General features: G+C 39.9%; 1 protein-coding gene across 1 annotated transcript in view; it reads right to left on the bottom strand.

Moving 5' to 3' along the window:
- Positions 1 to 16,168, bottom strand: part of Lnpep (leucyl and cystinyl aminopeptidase) — an 85,828-nt gene extending 69,660 nt beyond the window's left edge. The window contains exon 1 of the mRNA XM_032893142.1: positions 15,487 to 16,168. Coding sequence (XP_032749033.1) covers positions 15,487 to 15,505 — 19 coding nt within the window. The 5' untranslated portion in view covers positions 15,506 to 16,168. The remainder of the gene's footprint in view (positions 1 to 15,486) is intronic.
- Between the last annotated feature and the right edge of the window lie 622 nt (positions 16,169 to 16,790).

Genomic DNA, 16,790 nt, shown 5'->3' with positions numbered 1-16,790 from the left:
ATCTACATGGGGATTAGTGTCTACTTTAATATTGTTCTCTTTCCTTTGACCATTCTGCCGTTAGGACAGGCTTTAGTCACAAAATAGTGTGCTGATGCCAATTAGGTAAAGTTTCATTGAGCCAGCTTGATATTTCTGTGTACAAGAACCAGGAAAAGTAGCCCAGCAGGCTACAGTGTTGTGAGAATTCCAGAGGGAAGAGAATTTTTCTATGAACCTACAGACATTTTTCTATAAACCTACAAAAATTACAGGATAACTAACAGAGAACTAGATAGATAGATAGATAGATAGATAGATAGATAGATAGATAGATAGACAGACAGACAGACAGATACATACATACATTCATACATACATACATACATACATACATACATACATACATACATACCAAAACTGCAATGTAGCAGTGTGCATTAGTGTCTGTGCCTGTTTACAGTAGTTGCTATTCTTAGCACTAAGACAAAATACCTGACAGAAATGACAGAGCATTGACTTTGGCACATTGTCCAGAAGGACAGTTGTTCATGAGAAGAGAGAATTATGGCACAAGGGTGCTTAGCTGGTAACAGTGGGAGCTGGAACACAATGTTCATGTCATGGCCGAAAGGATACAGAGAGCAGATCTGGAAGCAAGGGCCAGCCTATAATCTCAAAGTTTCACTCCTAGGAGCCAATACCCACCATCTACCACCATGTTCATAACTTCCACCAACTGGGATCAAGTGTTCAAACACATGAGCCTATGGAAAATATTACATTTAAGTCAAATACTGCCATAACACTTGCCACAAACCTGAAGAGCTTATTATAACAACACGAACTAATTCTCAAAAGTTCTAGATGCAAGAAGTCCACAATGGGACTCTCTGGGGCAAAATCAGTTAACAGTGTTATGGTTCCCCTGAAAGCTCTCACAAGAACTCATCTCTAGCTTTTCCATACCTTAGAAACTGCTTGCATCCAGCAAAAGCAGTTGACTCTTTCTCGTATTGTATGATATTAACATTTTAACAAATCTCTGACTTCAAAGGGCTCAAATGGCTAATTCTGGATAATCTCTTTAAGATTAGATGACAAAAAATTTTATGGGGTGTGTGTGTGTGTGTGTGTGTGTGTGTGTGTGTGTGTGTGTGTGTGTAAGAGAGAGAGAGTATATATGTGTGTGTGTGAGAGAGTGTGTTGTGTATATATGTGTGTGTGTGTGTGTGTGAAAGAGAGTGTATAAATGTGTGTGTGAGAGTGTGTGTGTATATGTGTGTGTGTGTGTGTGTGTGAGAGAGAGAGAGAGAATGTGTGTGTGTGTGTGTGTGTGTGTGTTTGGAAACAAGAGTTTCGTTATACAGTTTTAGCTTACTTCCTGAATGCTGGAATTGTAGGTGTATACCATCACACCTGACAAAATTGTAAGTCCTACTTGAAACTTTAACTCCCTTTAACTAATTTACCACCAGGTGCCAGGATCAGACCATGGAAGTGTTTACAAATCTTTAACACCTACATGCAAAGGCCAAGAGAACTGACCTGATACTGGAACTGCTGTCCACACAAAATGAAATAGGTTTTAAGAGCTGAACTGAGTAAGTTGAATGTCTCTTAAAATAAAAATATTGAAGTTCTCCTCCAAAGAACTAAAACAGATACTGAATTTACACTCCATAACATTAATAACCTAAAAGTCACAATCCAAGACTACTTTACATACAAAGTATTAAGAAAATGTTCATTTTCCATATAAAAGGCATTCAAGACTAGACAGAACTTTCAGCTTTCACCTACTGTTATAACACTGATCTGAAATAAAAGTAGAATGTGTTAAGATAAATGAAAATGAAAGTTTCAGGAGAAATTTTTTTAAATTAAAATTTTAAGTTGAAAAAAAAATGTCTAAAATCAAGAAAATAAAACAAAACAAAAATACCCGAGCAATGTTTGTAGTGGTTAGAATGAGAATGTCTTCCAAAAGGCTTTTTTCCCTTCTGTTGTACCATTCTTAGTATATTGCCTAAAACCTTAAGGGAGTTTTCCCTCTACTGTCCATCAACCTACAGTGTCTGAGAACTAGAGGGGTCATGTAGCTTACTTACATTGAAAGGAGTTTCAGAAGACAAACTTGAGGCCCTTATAAAAGGATGCTACACAAGGTAACTCCGTGTGGGTGTAGTGTTATATGTAGAAAGGAGATCAAGGAAAGGTAGTACAGAGGGATGAGGAAGGCTATCATGCAAAAAGGACACATGTCACGAGTCATTAAAGATGATATAAAGCTAATTTCTTTTCTAGTTTCAAATGTGTCATATTCTTTTCTTTTTGTGGTGTATAAGTCCATAAAAATATAATTGATAATGAAAAAATAAAACTCTCTATCCCTCTCTCCCTCCTTCCCCACTTCTCCCCACCTCACCTCTCCAAGCAATTCAAGATGTGAGCCCTCAGCTTCTGTTCCAATGCCTATGTCTGCTGCTTGCTGCCTGCCACCTACCAGCTAAGGGGCTCTTCTCTGCAAGTCTACAGAACCCTTCCTCTGTAAAGTGTCTTGCCTGTGGTATTTATCACAGCAGCAGAATGTTAATTAATAGTCTCAAGAACAAAATGGAATGATGTCAAAGAATCAGGGCCCCAGCATTTTTTAATGAAGTAACAAAAATATTGGAAGGAAATTTATGAGTTATCTATGTGATAAAAATCAAAGGAGCAAAATATATTAGTTTCCATTGCTGTCTTTATTACTTAGTCTTCTTATAAGTGTAGCAAAATACCTGCTAGAAACAATTAGATGGTTGGCTTTGGCCTGCCGTGGCCCAGAGAAACAGCTCATCATGCCAAGTAAAAGAGCTATGATGTAAACAAATATTAACACCTGTAGGACAATACCAAATGGGCTAAAATACATGTAGTTTGGAGTTCCAAAATACTAAGAAAAATATTACAGTAATATTATCTGAAGAAATAGTCCAAAACTACAATTATGATCAAAAATATATACTTACAAGTTCAAGAATCTCAATGAAACAAAGAAGTAAGGTGAGAAGTGTTATTAAGGAAGAGTCCCAACATCTACTGCTGTTATTCATATATGCATACAAACCCATACAATCACATGAACAAATACATCACACACACAGAAAACTATTATTGCATATACTTGTACAAAGATATATATATATAGTTATTATCTCATATGCCCAGAATATTTAAAAAATTCTTATCACTCATCAAAACACAAAATTTAAGTCACTTACTGTGTGTTATTTTGTTATAGGGGAAAAAAACTAATATACTGCCTCTACTCTATTCCAATATAACCACTCCATGAGCACAATGAGTAAGGGAGGCAGGAATGTATGGAAATTCCAGGGAAAATTCAGTGGTGAATCGGTCTTCACAATATCATGTACCAAAATGTACATTTCAACAATTTATACAAACTATTTTTATGGTTCATATATTTTGGCTGTTTTCTCAAAATGTCCATTGATTTTTATCATTAGATTAACATCATGATAAAAATGCTCTCTAAGTTTTCTTCCTGGATAGTCAGGGGTAAAATTCATGGTTTCATACCTTAGCTCAAAATCAACTAATCCACTTGTCTTTCCATTACATCACTGACATCCTTGCCTCTCCACAGCCTTTGTCATCAACAGCTACAACATGGCTTCACTTTCTTTAACCTTTTCACAAAGCTATACCTAAGATTCTGTGACACCCGCTCATGTCTTAACAGCGCTGCAGAATATTAGAAGTTTAGTTTTAAAGGCTGAATCTAATTGGTTGGGGACTGCTTTTGTGGCTTTCTAATGAAGACAAAATGCCCCCCAGTACTATGGGAAGAGAAGCTGATTTAACGACACTGCTTAGGCTATAAATGGACAACAGCTCTAGGCAGGAAATGAGCATACGAGATGAGAAATGAAAAGGAAACGACTGGTTCACTTTCCAATTTAAACTTTGAAACCCTTTCAGATAAAAACCTCCCAACACTAGACAGTGCTTTAGTAGGTATTGTCTTCTCTCTATAAAGCATAGAATCTGAAGTTCAGCAAGAGAGCAATTGTTAACGTTTCAAACCCTTGAGTTCCTCAAGTTCAAAATATCTTTGTGAAGAAAAAAGAATACAAGACAGAAAAACAGATACAAAATCATGGCAGCGTGGAAGTAGGAAAATAAATTGCAAAATTCATAATGTATTCTCAGAGCCAAAGCTCCTACCAAGTTATACTCCTTCACCAAAAATAATGTCAGTTATGAACACTCACAAATGAATCAGTAAAACCAGTTTACTGAGCTTCCCATGAAGAAACAGGAGACAGCTGACCTAACTCTGACAGTACAAATGTTTGCACAAGCCTCAGTGCTAGCTGATAAAGCATGTTTACTTTATACTGTCACATAAAGACCATTCTTTTGGTCTATTTCAACCCTACCTATAATATAAACTATATTTAATATCTAATCTAAGATTAAACCACGTTCTACATCTACTAAATAATGATAATAATGTAGTAATTCACATTACATTCATTTAAGGGGAGGGAGGGGAGGGAGGGGAGGGGAGGGAGGGAGGGGAGGGAGGGAGAGGAGAGGAGAGGGAGGAGAGGAGGAGAGGAGAGGAGAGGAGAAGAGAGAAGAGAGGAGAGAAGAAGAGAGGAGAAGAGAGATCCTGCACTGCCTAGAGCCTTCAGTAAAACATTAAACAAGAGAAATAAAATTCATTCCAAATATTTCAAAAATCTCAGTATGGCTGGTAAGGTGGTTTAAATGAGAATGGCTCCCAATAGGCTCAAATATTTGAATAGTTAACTCATCAGGGAGTTGAACTGTTTGGGTGAAGATTATAGAGTCTGTCCTTGCAGGAGTAGGTGTGTCACTGTGGGTGGGCCTAGTCTCTTTGTCTGCTGCCTGTGTATGAGAATAGTAAATCTCTCAAATATAGTTTTAGCATCAGGCCCGCCTGCTTCCCATCAAGAGGATCAGGGAATTAACCCTGTAGCGCTGTAAACGAGTCTCCAACTAGTTTTGTTTAAGAGTTGCTTTGGTTGAGGTATCTCTTTGCAGCAATACAACAATAACTAAGACAGCAAGAATATAATCAAACTACTCTTTCTTCAACCACTGCTCTCCCTCTTTACCTTCCCCATCTGATCTCTCCTGTTCCCAAACCCAGCCAGCCCCAGTCCACCTGCAGAAATCTTTCTTTTCCCCTTCCCTGGAAGATCCTTTTCATGTATCCCTTAGGCCCTCCTTGTTGCTTGGCCTCTCTGGGCCTGTGGACTGTAGCACGATTTTCTTTTACTTTACAGTTCATATCTACTCATAAGAGATTACATACCATGTATTTTTTCTGGGTTTGGGTTACCTCCCTCAGGATGATTTTTCTAGTTCCACTTACTTGCCTGCAAATTTCATGATGTCATGATGTTAACAGCTGAGTATTACTCCATTATATAACCATATCACATTTTCTTTATCCATTCTTCGGTTGAGGGACATCTAGGTTGTTTCCAGTTTATGACTATTGCTATGAACATAGTTGAGCAGGTGTCCTTATGATAGGAGTGCCCTTTGGGAATATGTCCAGGAATTGGTATAGCTGGGTCTTGAGATTGATCAATTTCTAATTTTCTTTGCACTCTTCTAAATGTCAACATCCAGTTAGACCAGAACCATTTGTTGATGCTTTCTTTTTATCCATTATGTATTTTTGTCTTATCAAAAAAAATCAGATGTCCATAGATGTAGGTCTTAATTCTGTTGATCAATGTGTCTGTTTTTATGCTAATAAAAACAGCTTGAGATCAAGGACTGTGATACCTCCAGAAGTTCTTCTATTGTACAGGATTGTTGTAGCTACTCTGGGATTTTTGTTTTTCCAAATGAAGTTGAGTATTGTTCCTTCAAGGTCTCTAAAGAATTGTGTTGGGATTTTGATGGGGATTGCATTGAATCCATAGACTGCTTTTGATAAGATAACCATTTTTACTATGTTAATCCATGAGTATGGAAAATCTTTCTATCTTCTGTTATCTTCTTCAATTTCCTTCTTCAAAGACTTGAAGTTTTATCATACAGGTCTTTCACTTGCTTAGTTAGAGTTACCCTAAGATATTTTATATTATTGTAGCTAATGTGAAGGGTGTTGTTTCCCTGATTTCTTTTTTAGCCTGTTTGTTATTTGTATATAGGACAGCCTTTTTTTTTTTCCTTTTACTTTTTTAATCTTATATCTAGCCACTTCGATGAAGGAGTTTATCAGCTCTAGGAGTTCCCTGGTAGCATTTTTGGGGTTGCTTATGTATACTACCATATCATCTGCAAATAATGATATTAGGACTTCTTCCTGTCAAATTTGTATCCCCTTGATCTCCTTTCATTGTTTTATTCCTCTAGCTAGAACTTGAAGTACCATATTACGGAGAGAACAGTTTTGTCTTGTTCCTGTTTTTAGCGGAATTGTTTTAAGTTTCTCTCTATTTACTGATGTTGGCTATTGGGTTGCTGTAAATTGCCTTTATTATGTTTAGTTCTGTCCCTTGTATCCCTACTCTCTCCAAGACTTTTATCATGAAAGGGTGTTGGAATTTTTGGCAAAGGCTTTTTCATAGTCTAATGAGATGATCATGTGGCTTTTTTCTTTCAGTAAAACTTAGTTTCTAAACTCAGAACAAACATCCTGTAACATCTTTAAGTCAAAAATTCCTTACACAGGGAGAGAAAAGCCAGAATTTGAATGAAGCCGTTTTGAATTGCTCACCATAACTATACTGTGCAAGCATCGTACAAATTAAGGTTGATTCATAGAGTTCCACAATGAATAAAGAAAAGTACAAAACCAAATGCACTTGGAGAAGATCAAGTTTCAAGAAGGGATCTATAATTCTCAACTCAACAGTGCTCAAGAAGAATGGTTAGCTTGGGCTCAGAGGCTGTGAAAAAGTTACTCTTTGCACACTGTAAGTTTTCCAAAGGCAGGAGCCAGGCCACAATCCTATCTAGACTCTCTATTTCAGAACAAAGCTTGGAGTAAGCTAAAATATGGTAAAAACACAAGTTTTATGTTTTATTAGTGAGGGTATGTTTTTAAAATATCTAGAAAACAGACACAAGCAAAAAACAAAACAAAACAAAAACTATAAAATATTTGTCTATTGGCAAAGACCAGCAAACGTGAGGAATGTTTGTTAACTAAAGAAATTTAAACAGCACCCAAGAATTTGCATCAAAATTTAGTTCTATGCTCAGTTCTAAATGGAACATCTACCTTTCATCCACCATGAAAGGCTCAGGGACTATCACAGAGGAAGAGGTGGAAAGAACAGAAGAGCCTGAAAATGGTGCTAAAAAATGCTTTCTTTAGGACATGGCATGGCTACTCACAACAGAGATGGCTCCATGTCAAGACAGTCAAAATTCTAGCATGGACTGAGGAGGGACTCGCAAGGCCCCAGGTCCAGTTTTGGAGCTACTACTAGTCTATATTCCAGTGAAGGGTCAGGCCATGCACACAGGGACAGTACTAACTGGAGTCAGTAAGTTACGGAGACAAGACAGAAGAAGATGGGGGTGGGGGCGCTGAAAGAAGGTGGAATGTAGGAAGGGATTTGGCCAGAACACATTGTACATATACATGAAATTCTCAAAGAACAAATAAAAAGTGTTGTTTTTTAAAATTTATATTAGAAAGGATCCTTCCTGAGCAGTTCCTGGTATTTTCAAAACAAAAGATTAACCTTAAGCTTGATGGAATTATTGGATACGAGTTAAATAATAAATTTGTTTGGTTGTTCTTGAAAACTGATTTACAGGACTTAAGTTGATTTTACCTAATATTAACCAAAATGTAAATTTTTTAATTTTGTTTTTCTCATCATCTTGTTTCTTCACTGTCTCCTTTTGAAGCTGTGACCACACGCATGAAAGCTAGTTTCACATCATAGAACCAACTGGACTTAAGAGTTGCTCTTATACATGGCTGGATCTAGGCCTCCCCACACATATGTAGCGGATGTGCAGCTGGGTCTTCATGTGGGTCCTGAACAACTAGAGTAGGAGCTATACCAAGAGGTGTTGTCTGTCCGTGGGATATGTCCTAGCTGGGCTGTCTTATCTGGCTTCAGTGGGAGAGGATGCACCTAGCCCCACAGAAACTTGATTTACCAGGGTGGGAGGATGCCTGGGAGGCCCCCACCTGCACAGAGGAGAAGGGCAGGGAGGCATGGAGGGAAGGACTGAGGGAGGGGGTGACCAGGAGCCTAGTAATAAGTGAGATATAAAGTGAATAAATAAAATAAAACTAAGAAAAAAATGTGGAGAAATCAAAGAAAAAAAAAAGAGTTGCTCTTATGGAAGTAGGGGGGAAAACAATTGATTTCATGATAATAATTGTAGCTCATAACCAAATTTTAAAAATGGTACTATAGAATTTTAAGACATTTATAATTATAGTATATGTTTACATAACTCATATGTCCTCTTCTACCCCCACAAAAAATTAGAAACTTTAACTCTGACAATGGAATAAAGGACTAGCTATAGTGTCATTTCACAGTGAATTTCATGGGCTCTGAAACATGCTACCCTACACATAAGCTCAGCCAAGGAAAGTGGAACTCAAGCTGAGATACAGGAAAATGCACTTATAAATATCAATAATGGGATTTATAAGGGAAATGAATACCATTTCAATATAAATAAAAAGCTCCTGACAGAAAATATTTTATCAAGTAATTATTTTGTAGATAACTTATTAAAATATTTTTGTGATAATTTTTTGAAATACTTTTCATGTCATTTATCAAACTAATAAAATACAAAGTATAGCACAATCTTAAACCAACAAACCAATAGTAATTTTCTCACCAATTTACAATCACCTGTGTACTAGTTTTTAACCCATCCAAAAAAAAAAAAAACTATAATTATTCAAAAGACTAAGACTGTAACCACATTTTAAAAAAACTAATCAATCACTGTCATTTGATTATGTAAACTCTTCAGCGTTTAGTACTTTTAATATCTAGTATTTTGGTGTTTCCAAAATTGGCAATTACATAAATCTGTGTTCATCTGCAATGAACAACTAGACTGGAGCAAAACTAATCGCATCTAATAAACCTGTGCTTATTCTACTTCGAGACTCTTTTATATTTAGATTCAATGATTTGTCTTTATGCAACCTCCAGCTGAAAATTGTACCGACCCTCTCAATAATCCCTGTACAAGTAAAGCTGCTGTATAACAGAATACTACACTTCTCATGCCCACTGAGTAGCACCCAGTCCAGTATGCTCAACCTAAACTGTCTTCCTAATCTACCCACTGCTCTAGACACTGAAGAGACACTAGCAAGCATTCCAAGGGCTGACACAGCATCCAGTGCAAGGAGCAGAGAATTACTAAGTCTATAGACAGACCAGCCCAAGCTCGTATATAGAATCTTGGTAAATCTAAACCAGTTCTTCCTACCCAGTCTCAAAGGCCACAGCAACTTGCCCTAACCAAACCATGAAATGGTTTTTTGCTAACCAAAACTGGATAAGCATTATATCCTGTATCAATATCACTATAACAATACCAACTTAAAGAATTGCCTCCTAGGCATTTAGCTCTCTCCCCAGTCCCTACTATTAATCTCTATGCAAGTTTTCTCTCATTTCTAGGATGATGTCACACTTTTTGGGTAATGAGTGTTCTGTTAGTTGTTTTAAAATCTTCCAAAGTAAGTTTCAACTGAAAGAAATGCCATGCTCCCAGTAGCAGAGGTAACTCGGTGAGTAAAAGCACTTGGTGTACAAGCATGAGGACCTGAGTCTGACTCATCAGAACCACTTTTCCCTCTGAAGACCCTGGGCGTGGCCACATGAGCCTCTAACTGTAGGAGGGAAGTCAGGAGAGTCCCCAGGATTTGTTGGCTGCCAGCCTAGTCATAAAACATAGTGAGCTTCAGGTTCGAGAAGAAAGACTAACTATCTCAAGGGAAGTAAAGCACAGACTGTGAGCAGACAATGACACAACACACAACACACACACACACACACACACACACACACACACACACACACACACACACACACCTGAGCACAAGACTAATACTCAGAGCCTCCTCTGCTATCAGGAATTTCCTTTATGACGCTTGAAGCAGTTGCCTGGGAAACACTTCCAAAGAGCCATCATTTGCTATAAGAAAATGGAATACAGCAATCCAAGGAGGTGACTTCTCACTGCATTCCCCATTCTCCTATCCCCTCAACTGAAGAAGCTCTCCCCAAAGAAACATCAGGAACCTTCTCTAAGTTCCCCTGCCCCCAATAAATCAGCCTCCTCCAGTAGAACCTTGTAACTTAAAAAGAGGTTAGGACCCTGTCCCTCCCCCAAGACATACAGATAACTGAGTCAAATTTTGTTTCAGTGACTCTGTTCTAGAAATATGTGGAATGCCCAGGAGGTCTTTCACTAAGCAGTATATATGAGAAGGAAAAGAACTTCAGAGTCCCTTATAATTAAACTTAACACTCCATTGTTTTTGAAAATGTCATTGGAAGCCTCAGTTTTATTTGGTAAATGGCTTCCTAGTTTAGATGCTAAGGTTGAAATTAAAATCAATCAGCTCTCTTTGTTCGATCATAAGCACCATCAGCAAAGTGAAACAAAAATCAAGCAATACCAACAGGGAAAGATTGCTATCATGGTAGGAAAGGGACTATACTCTTGTCTATCTTTTATTTTTTTCAAATATAGAATATTTTAGACAGTAAATAGTCCTACCTTAAAGTAACTGAATTTTTCTGACTGGGAAAAAAAAAAAAGATGGCAGTAAAGTTAAATCCCTAGCAAACTCTTTCCTTCTCCTGCCAACACCTTTATTCCTTGATGACAGCCCTTCATATGCTCTCTGTTGTTACTTTCAATGCTCTCCACTAAGCAACACCTAACATTCTCTACAAAGGTCACTAGATATAAAAAGAGTTATGACACCATAAGGGCTCCAAAATTTCCTTTATTTCATTCCTATTCCTGGTTTTCCATATATAGAAAGGGTGTCTCTTAAGGGGGTTGGGGGAGGGGCTGTTCCTTAGTAGTGGGAGCTCAACTCCAATCCCCTTACAGTTTTCCAGACACCAAGTAGCTGACAGAACACAGCTGCACCAACCCACAAACTGCCAGGAACCTCGGTCCTGCTCTGACTTTATTCCAAAGTCCACGGTGGTCTTGGTTTTGTTTTGGAAAAAGATAAAAATGATGTTTTCTAATAAATGTATAATGTGTCATTAGTGAAATGTATCTTTATTAGTGACAAATGCCATATGAACAGGTTAGAAAAACAATTCTGCAGGTTTCTTTCACAATTAGAATATTATCTTAGGCAAAGTTACATTTCTTCTTTGGGCTACTACTATTTGATGATATGCTTGTGAAATTCTTCTAGCAGGAAACCTATCTCTAAAGTGAGCATTTAAAAGAAGCTGTGTGACTGAATTACTGAGCAGGAAATCAACTCTAGATTTTTCATAAGATAACTCTTTATCATTTTAGTTTTCTATCATTCAGATTGAATTCTCAAAGATCACAGACAGATAAATGACAATCATTGCTATAATAGTTTCTAAAATATGCTGTCTTTTATTCTGTCTTGAGACAAAATTTTGCTAACACTGTTTCCTGGTTTAAACTTTAATATTTTCTAGCTATCTTTTTATCTTTCTTTTTTTATTATTATGCTAGCTAGCTCTTTTTCTTTTTTTATTGTTCTTGTTTTGTTATTGTTGGTTTTTAAGGTAAGATCTCACACTTCTTAGTCCTGGTCTGCCTGAAACTTGCAAAGTAAACCAGGCCAACCAAGATCATCTGCCTGTCTCCCTGATTGCTGAAATTAAGGCATGAGATATCACTCCAGGCTAACCCTTAATTTCACCAACTGAAATTTAAAAGATAAGTCAGGAGCAGAAACACACGCACATGCGCGCGCGCGCGCGCACACACACACACACACACACACACACACACACACACACACACAAAATTTAATTCATGTTCCATTACTGAAAAACTTTAAAAAGTTTTCCTTCAAAGAAGTAATTCACCATAGAACAAAAAGAAACGTATACATGTAAATGAACATATAAACAGTACTTGGTAAGCTCTTGTTTCTGAGATGATACTATAAAAGCTGTTTTTAGAGAGATACACACATCTATAAAACAACTGCTATTTATAGGATAAAACTGGCATCATAACCTTATACTGCTTTACAACCCATATATAGATAATTTGTTGTCAAGGATTCCATTCTAAAAGTTGAAAAACACTTTTAGCTGGATATTAAACTGAAAACAAACATACACAATTTTGAAAGACAGAAGGTCTCCCCTGTTTGATTATATGCCACTGTTCAGTAATAAAATGACTTGTGTGGAGGCTATATAATTCATATAAAAATGACAGTCTCTACTAAGCTTTTAGTTATGGCACTTCAATATATTGTTGCTTTTCCAACCACTAGATTTACCTGTAATCACACCAAAAACTAGTATCTATTAGCAAAATATATACTAAATAATAACAGAAAATTAATTCACTCCTATGTTTGTAAAGTCTCTCTTTGTTTACCTGACAAACTTCCCACAAACCCTCTTTAAATGAGTATTTCTACTATCATCAAAATGCAATCAGACATTTCCAGGCCTGACCCTGTGCCTCCTTAACCAGATTTTGCAATTAAGCCCTGAATTTTAGCATCTCTTAATTCAAATTGAAGTTATTCTGTGAGATCTCAAGCAAATGAGAAGAAAGGTAGAAGGACATCAAGTAATTAGCTGTCTTAATCTAGTATCTCTTAGAAAACTTAGCTTCCAGGAACTTTCTGTGGTGTTAATAAGCCAACAGGTCACTACTCTCCTAAAAGTTTCGTCTCTGCTTGCCTAACAGGAGGAGGCAGCTCCTATCAAACCAATCATAAGTATGAGTTAACACATTCCTGTACCCATAAAAAGTCACCAGAGAAACCAGAGCCAGACCAGATGTCCAGCTTTCAGTGCAGTAACAGTCCCTCTCAAGGTCAAGGCAAAAAATATTATTTCCTGAGCCAAATAGGAACTTCTGGCACTAAAGTCCATCTTTATAGGCCTTTTCTAGAAGCATGAATTTCAAATGGGTTGCAACAGTTATTAACCAAACTGATGAACACAAGATATTTATTAATACATGAACCTATTACTTTGGGCAGAGAACAAGGCTCAAGAAAATGAGTCACTCCAACAGTACATTTCACAGAAAATAGGGAAATTATAGAAAATGCTACCGAGGTCACTGAGTTCTGGAGTTGGAATGACGAGACTAAATTCATTTACTTTATGGACTTGTGAGTCAGTCAATGAACTGCTGACAGTATTTTAGGAAAGCCAAGGGTCCAGGGTTACTGAAACTTCACTATACATCTATACATACCTCCTTATGAAGGGACATACAAGCGCATGTAAATGAGAAAGGTTTACTAAAGGAGGATCAATTACTAAGGCCAATATTAAGCTTAATAAGTCCTTCAACCATAAATTGTAAAATGATCAGATAGTCTGTAAGAGAATATCTATAGAATTACACATTGATGTTTTGCACTCAAAAGCCTAACTACAGAAATATAGTTTCCACTATATATTTGAAGATACTAGAAAATCCTACAGCAAACTTTCAAAAGTTTTAAAGGAAATACCTTATCCACCTTCAAATCTGCAAAGTACCTTAAATTAGCAATATCCAAGGTCTTGTTTACATTATATGGTGTAGTTCCTACTTTCCTGGTTAAAGGAGGACAAATAACATTAACTAAAATGACATATTGCCAATCAATTCCAACGTCAACTGTGAAAAACTGGTAGCTTTCTACAACTAGAAATACAACTTCCTATATGAAAGTTGAACTTTTGTCTCTTTTCTCTAGGGTTTTCCCATGGTCCTCCCAAATGAGACAATTTGTAAATACATCTTAAAAAGTGATATTCTGTGGGAGGAGAAAAGATTTTAACTCCAAGGTGTGAAAATCTACTTAATTCTGTAGGGAAAGGTTCAGCATGTCAACCACCGATAAAACTGATTAAATAAATGACTCACTCCTGTGTAGACACTGTTTTCAAATGAGTGAAATTTCATATTTAAAAATCCTACAAACAAGGAGGCTCCAAGAATTCTGCCTAAGAGGAAGAAAACGTCTTGGAATATTTAATACCTCTTTTAAGCGTATTTTACAGTCAATTACTAGATGGTCTCGATGATGCCTTTCAGTACAAATCTTCCTTAATTCTTTGGGTAAGTTTACCAGACTATTCTTAGAGCCTTGGTAATTACAAATAGAACACAGATGAGAAAGAAACTTGGAGTTAAAGCTGTCATTACTAAGCCTAATTAAACGCTGCAGACAGAAAGATGGCAGTAGAATAAAGCATCCTGAATTAGGGAAAGGAGAACATAATGAGTAGGTCACTGCTCTAGCAATGTGGTAAAGCATGTTAAAGTACACAACAAAGTCCGGCCTAGGCCTAAGAGTGGATAGAGTGGGTGTCCCCTCCCCCGCCCACTTCCTTAAGTGGCAAGCAACCCACCCAAACAGTAATACGCTTCTCTCCCATTAATTTGATTTTCTACCTACCTGAAGTAACCAACAGCACTGGAAATGCTCGCCAACTAGAATGTGGATCCTCTAATCTCAGTAAGTCCTACCCTTTATTAGCAGTTTTCCTACTTTATATCCTAGTGAGGAATCCATATATTATATATTTAAACACCATAAAATGGTGAGACATCTCACCTCTATATTGAAACTCAAGCCATGGCTATTTTCTGGCCAGACTGCTTTGACTTTCACCCCCATGCCACCTTATGATATAAGCCCGACAGGGACCATTGATACTCAGTGGGTCTCTAACTAGAAGATCAATATCCCTAGCTGGTAAAAAGAAGTTTGGTCGTCCTGTGGAGCAGCAGCAGGCAGATGGGTGGCAATGCGGGGCAGCATCTTCGCCGCACGGAGCAGTACTAGCCAGACCTTGGTAAGTTTCCTTCCCTGCGATGCACTAAATCACGCTGCCAGCCCCACGGCCCCACCCCGCCCTATTACGGAAAAGCAAGCGGGCTGCTCGCTGAAGGACGGGCGGACAGCTCCCCCGCTCCCTGCACGAGTTGGCTTTCACTCGGGCCGCAGCTTATCCCTGCCGTGGCCGCTTCCCCCGGGAACAACGCGGCTGCCAACTTTGCCGCCGCCCCCTCCACGGCGCAAGCATCCCAAACTTTGCGGACTACCTCACCTGGTGGTTCGGCGCCGGTCCCCGGGAGAGGGCTGACCTTCACGCCCGCCCCAGCTGCCGTGGCCCCTCTGCCGCCCCCGGCCCGCCTGGGAAACCCGCGGCGGGGATGCCTGCAGCCCGACCCCCGTGCCACAACTGACCCTCTAGACCCTGAGAGCCCGGGAATCCGCGACTCAGGTTAGCCACTCACCATTGGTAAAGGTCTCCATCTTCGCCCGCCGCGGGTCCTCACCAGCCCAGCGCCCCAAGCTTCCTACTCCGAGAGCTGAAGCGGCCCTGACGACTGAGCATGCCCAGCAAGGCCTCGGAAGGCTGCCGGGGAGGTGCGGCGAGGGGCGGCGCCGCTCCGCCGCACGGCAACAACACCTTCGTTCCGGGTTTTCGCAACTGCTGCAAAAGGCCCACTGAGGCGTGGACGCTGAGCATTGCCCAACCCTTGGCCTACTCGGCGGAGGAGGCGGCGGGGAGGCGCTCAGTGCTGGGGCGGGGCTAAGCCCCGCCCCCAGCGGCGCACTCCGAGCCGCCGCGCTGTCTGTGCCGCAGAGCTGTAGTACCCCGGTTCAGACAACTGATACACCTACTACTGCATCCGGCTGTGTTCCGGGTGCGGCAACCCCGGCACTGAGCCCGGAAATGCGGCCGGTGAGGCCGTCGCCCCAGAGGCAGTCGCCAAATTCGCGTTTCTGAAAGCGGCAAGGCCCGGGCTGCGTCGGCCTCTACGCTGGGCTAGCCCCGGACGACGCTATTCCTAGCGGCAGGAGCAAGGCCTGCGGCGGTGGTCGGCAGGACTTTCCTTCCATTAGCAGAACGCCTTGCAGCTCCTGCTGCAAAACCGGAGGCCAGAGGAAGGGAGGGGCCCGGGAGACGTTGGGTGCCTTTTGCTTAGGGCTGGGCATAAAACTGTGAGCAAATCTCAAAACCCGGCGCGGGGTGCAGGAGAACGGACGGTGCGCGCAGAGGTTGTGGGCCGAGAGGCCCGCCTGCCTAGTCCAGTCCTAACTCGACACCAGCAGTTGACTGCTCCCAGCCTGCAGGGCATGCGGCCTGATACTGCGGAGCTAGACTGGAGGGAGCCAAGTTTCCCCTTCCCCTAAGACTCACGGCCTTGCCTGGGGCCCAATTGTTTCCGGTGCCAAATCGGGGCAGTCCGGGGCAGCCTATGAGATTTCGACTCCTGCGGCGACTTGGCTGGGCCTTGGCCTCAACAGCGCTAGCCAACTGTCACACACTCCTCCCAAGCTGTCAACCCGAGCAAACAAATCTAAGCTTGAACAAATATCCTGAGCGAAGGAGGGGAGACAGTGATGTTGTTCGACCGATAAGGAAATTCTAACTATGTTCAAAGAAATAAACCCGAAGCGCAATATTTTTAAGAGGTCAATTGTATTCCACTACTTCCCACTCCTGATTTCCAACACCCTATGAATCCAGCTGTACTTGGAGTGACCACTAAACTCCTTACCTAACTCTGGGTCCTCATTAACATTCTGGTCC

The sequence above is a fragment of the Rattus rattus genome, chromosome 2 (assembly GCF_011064425.1).
Source record: "Rattus rattus isolate New Zealand chromosome 2, Rrattus_CSIRO_v1, whole genome shotgun sequence".
NCBI lineage: Eukaryota > Metazoa > Chordata > Mammalia > Rodentia > Muridae > Rattus > Rattus rattus.
Note: the sequence above shows the minus strand (reverse complement) of the source record. Positions and strands in the feature narration are given on the sequence as shown.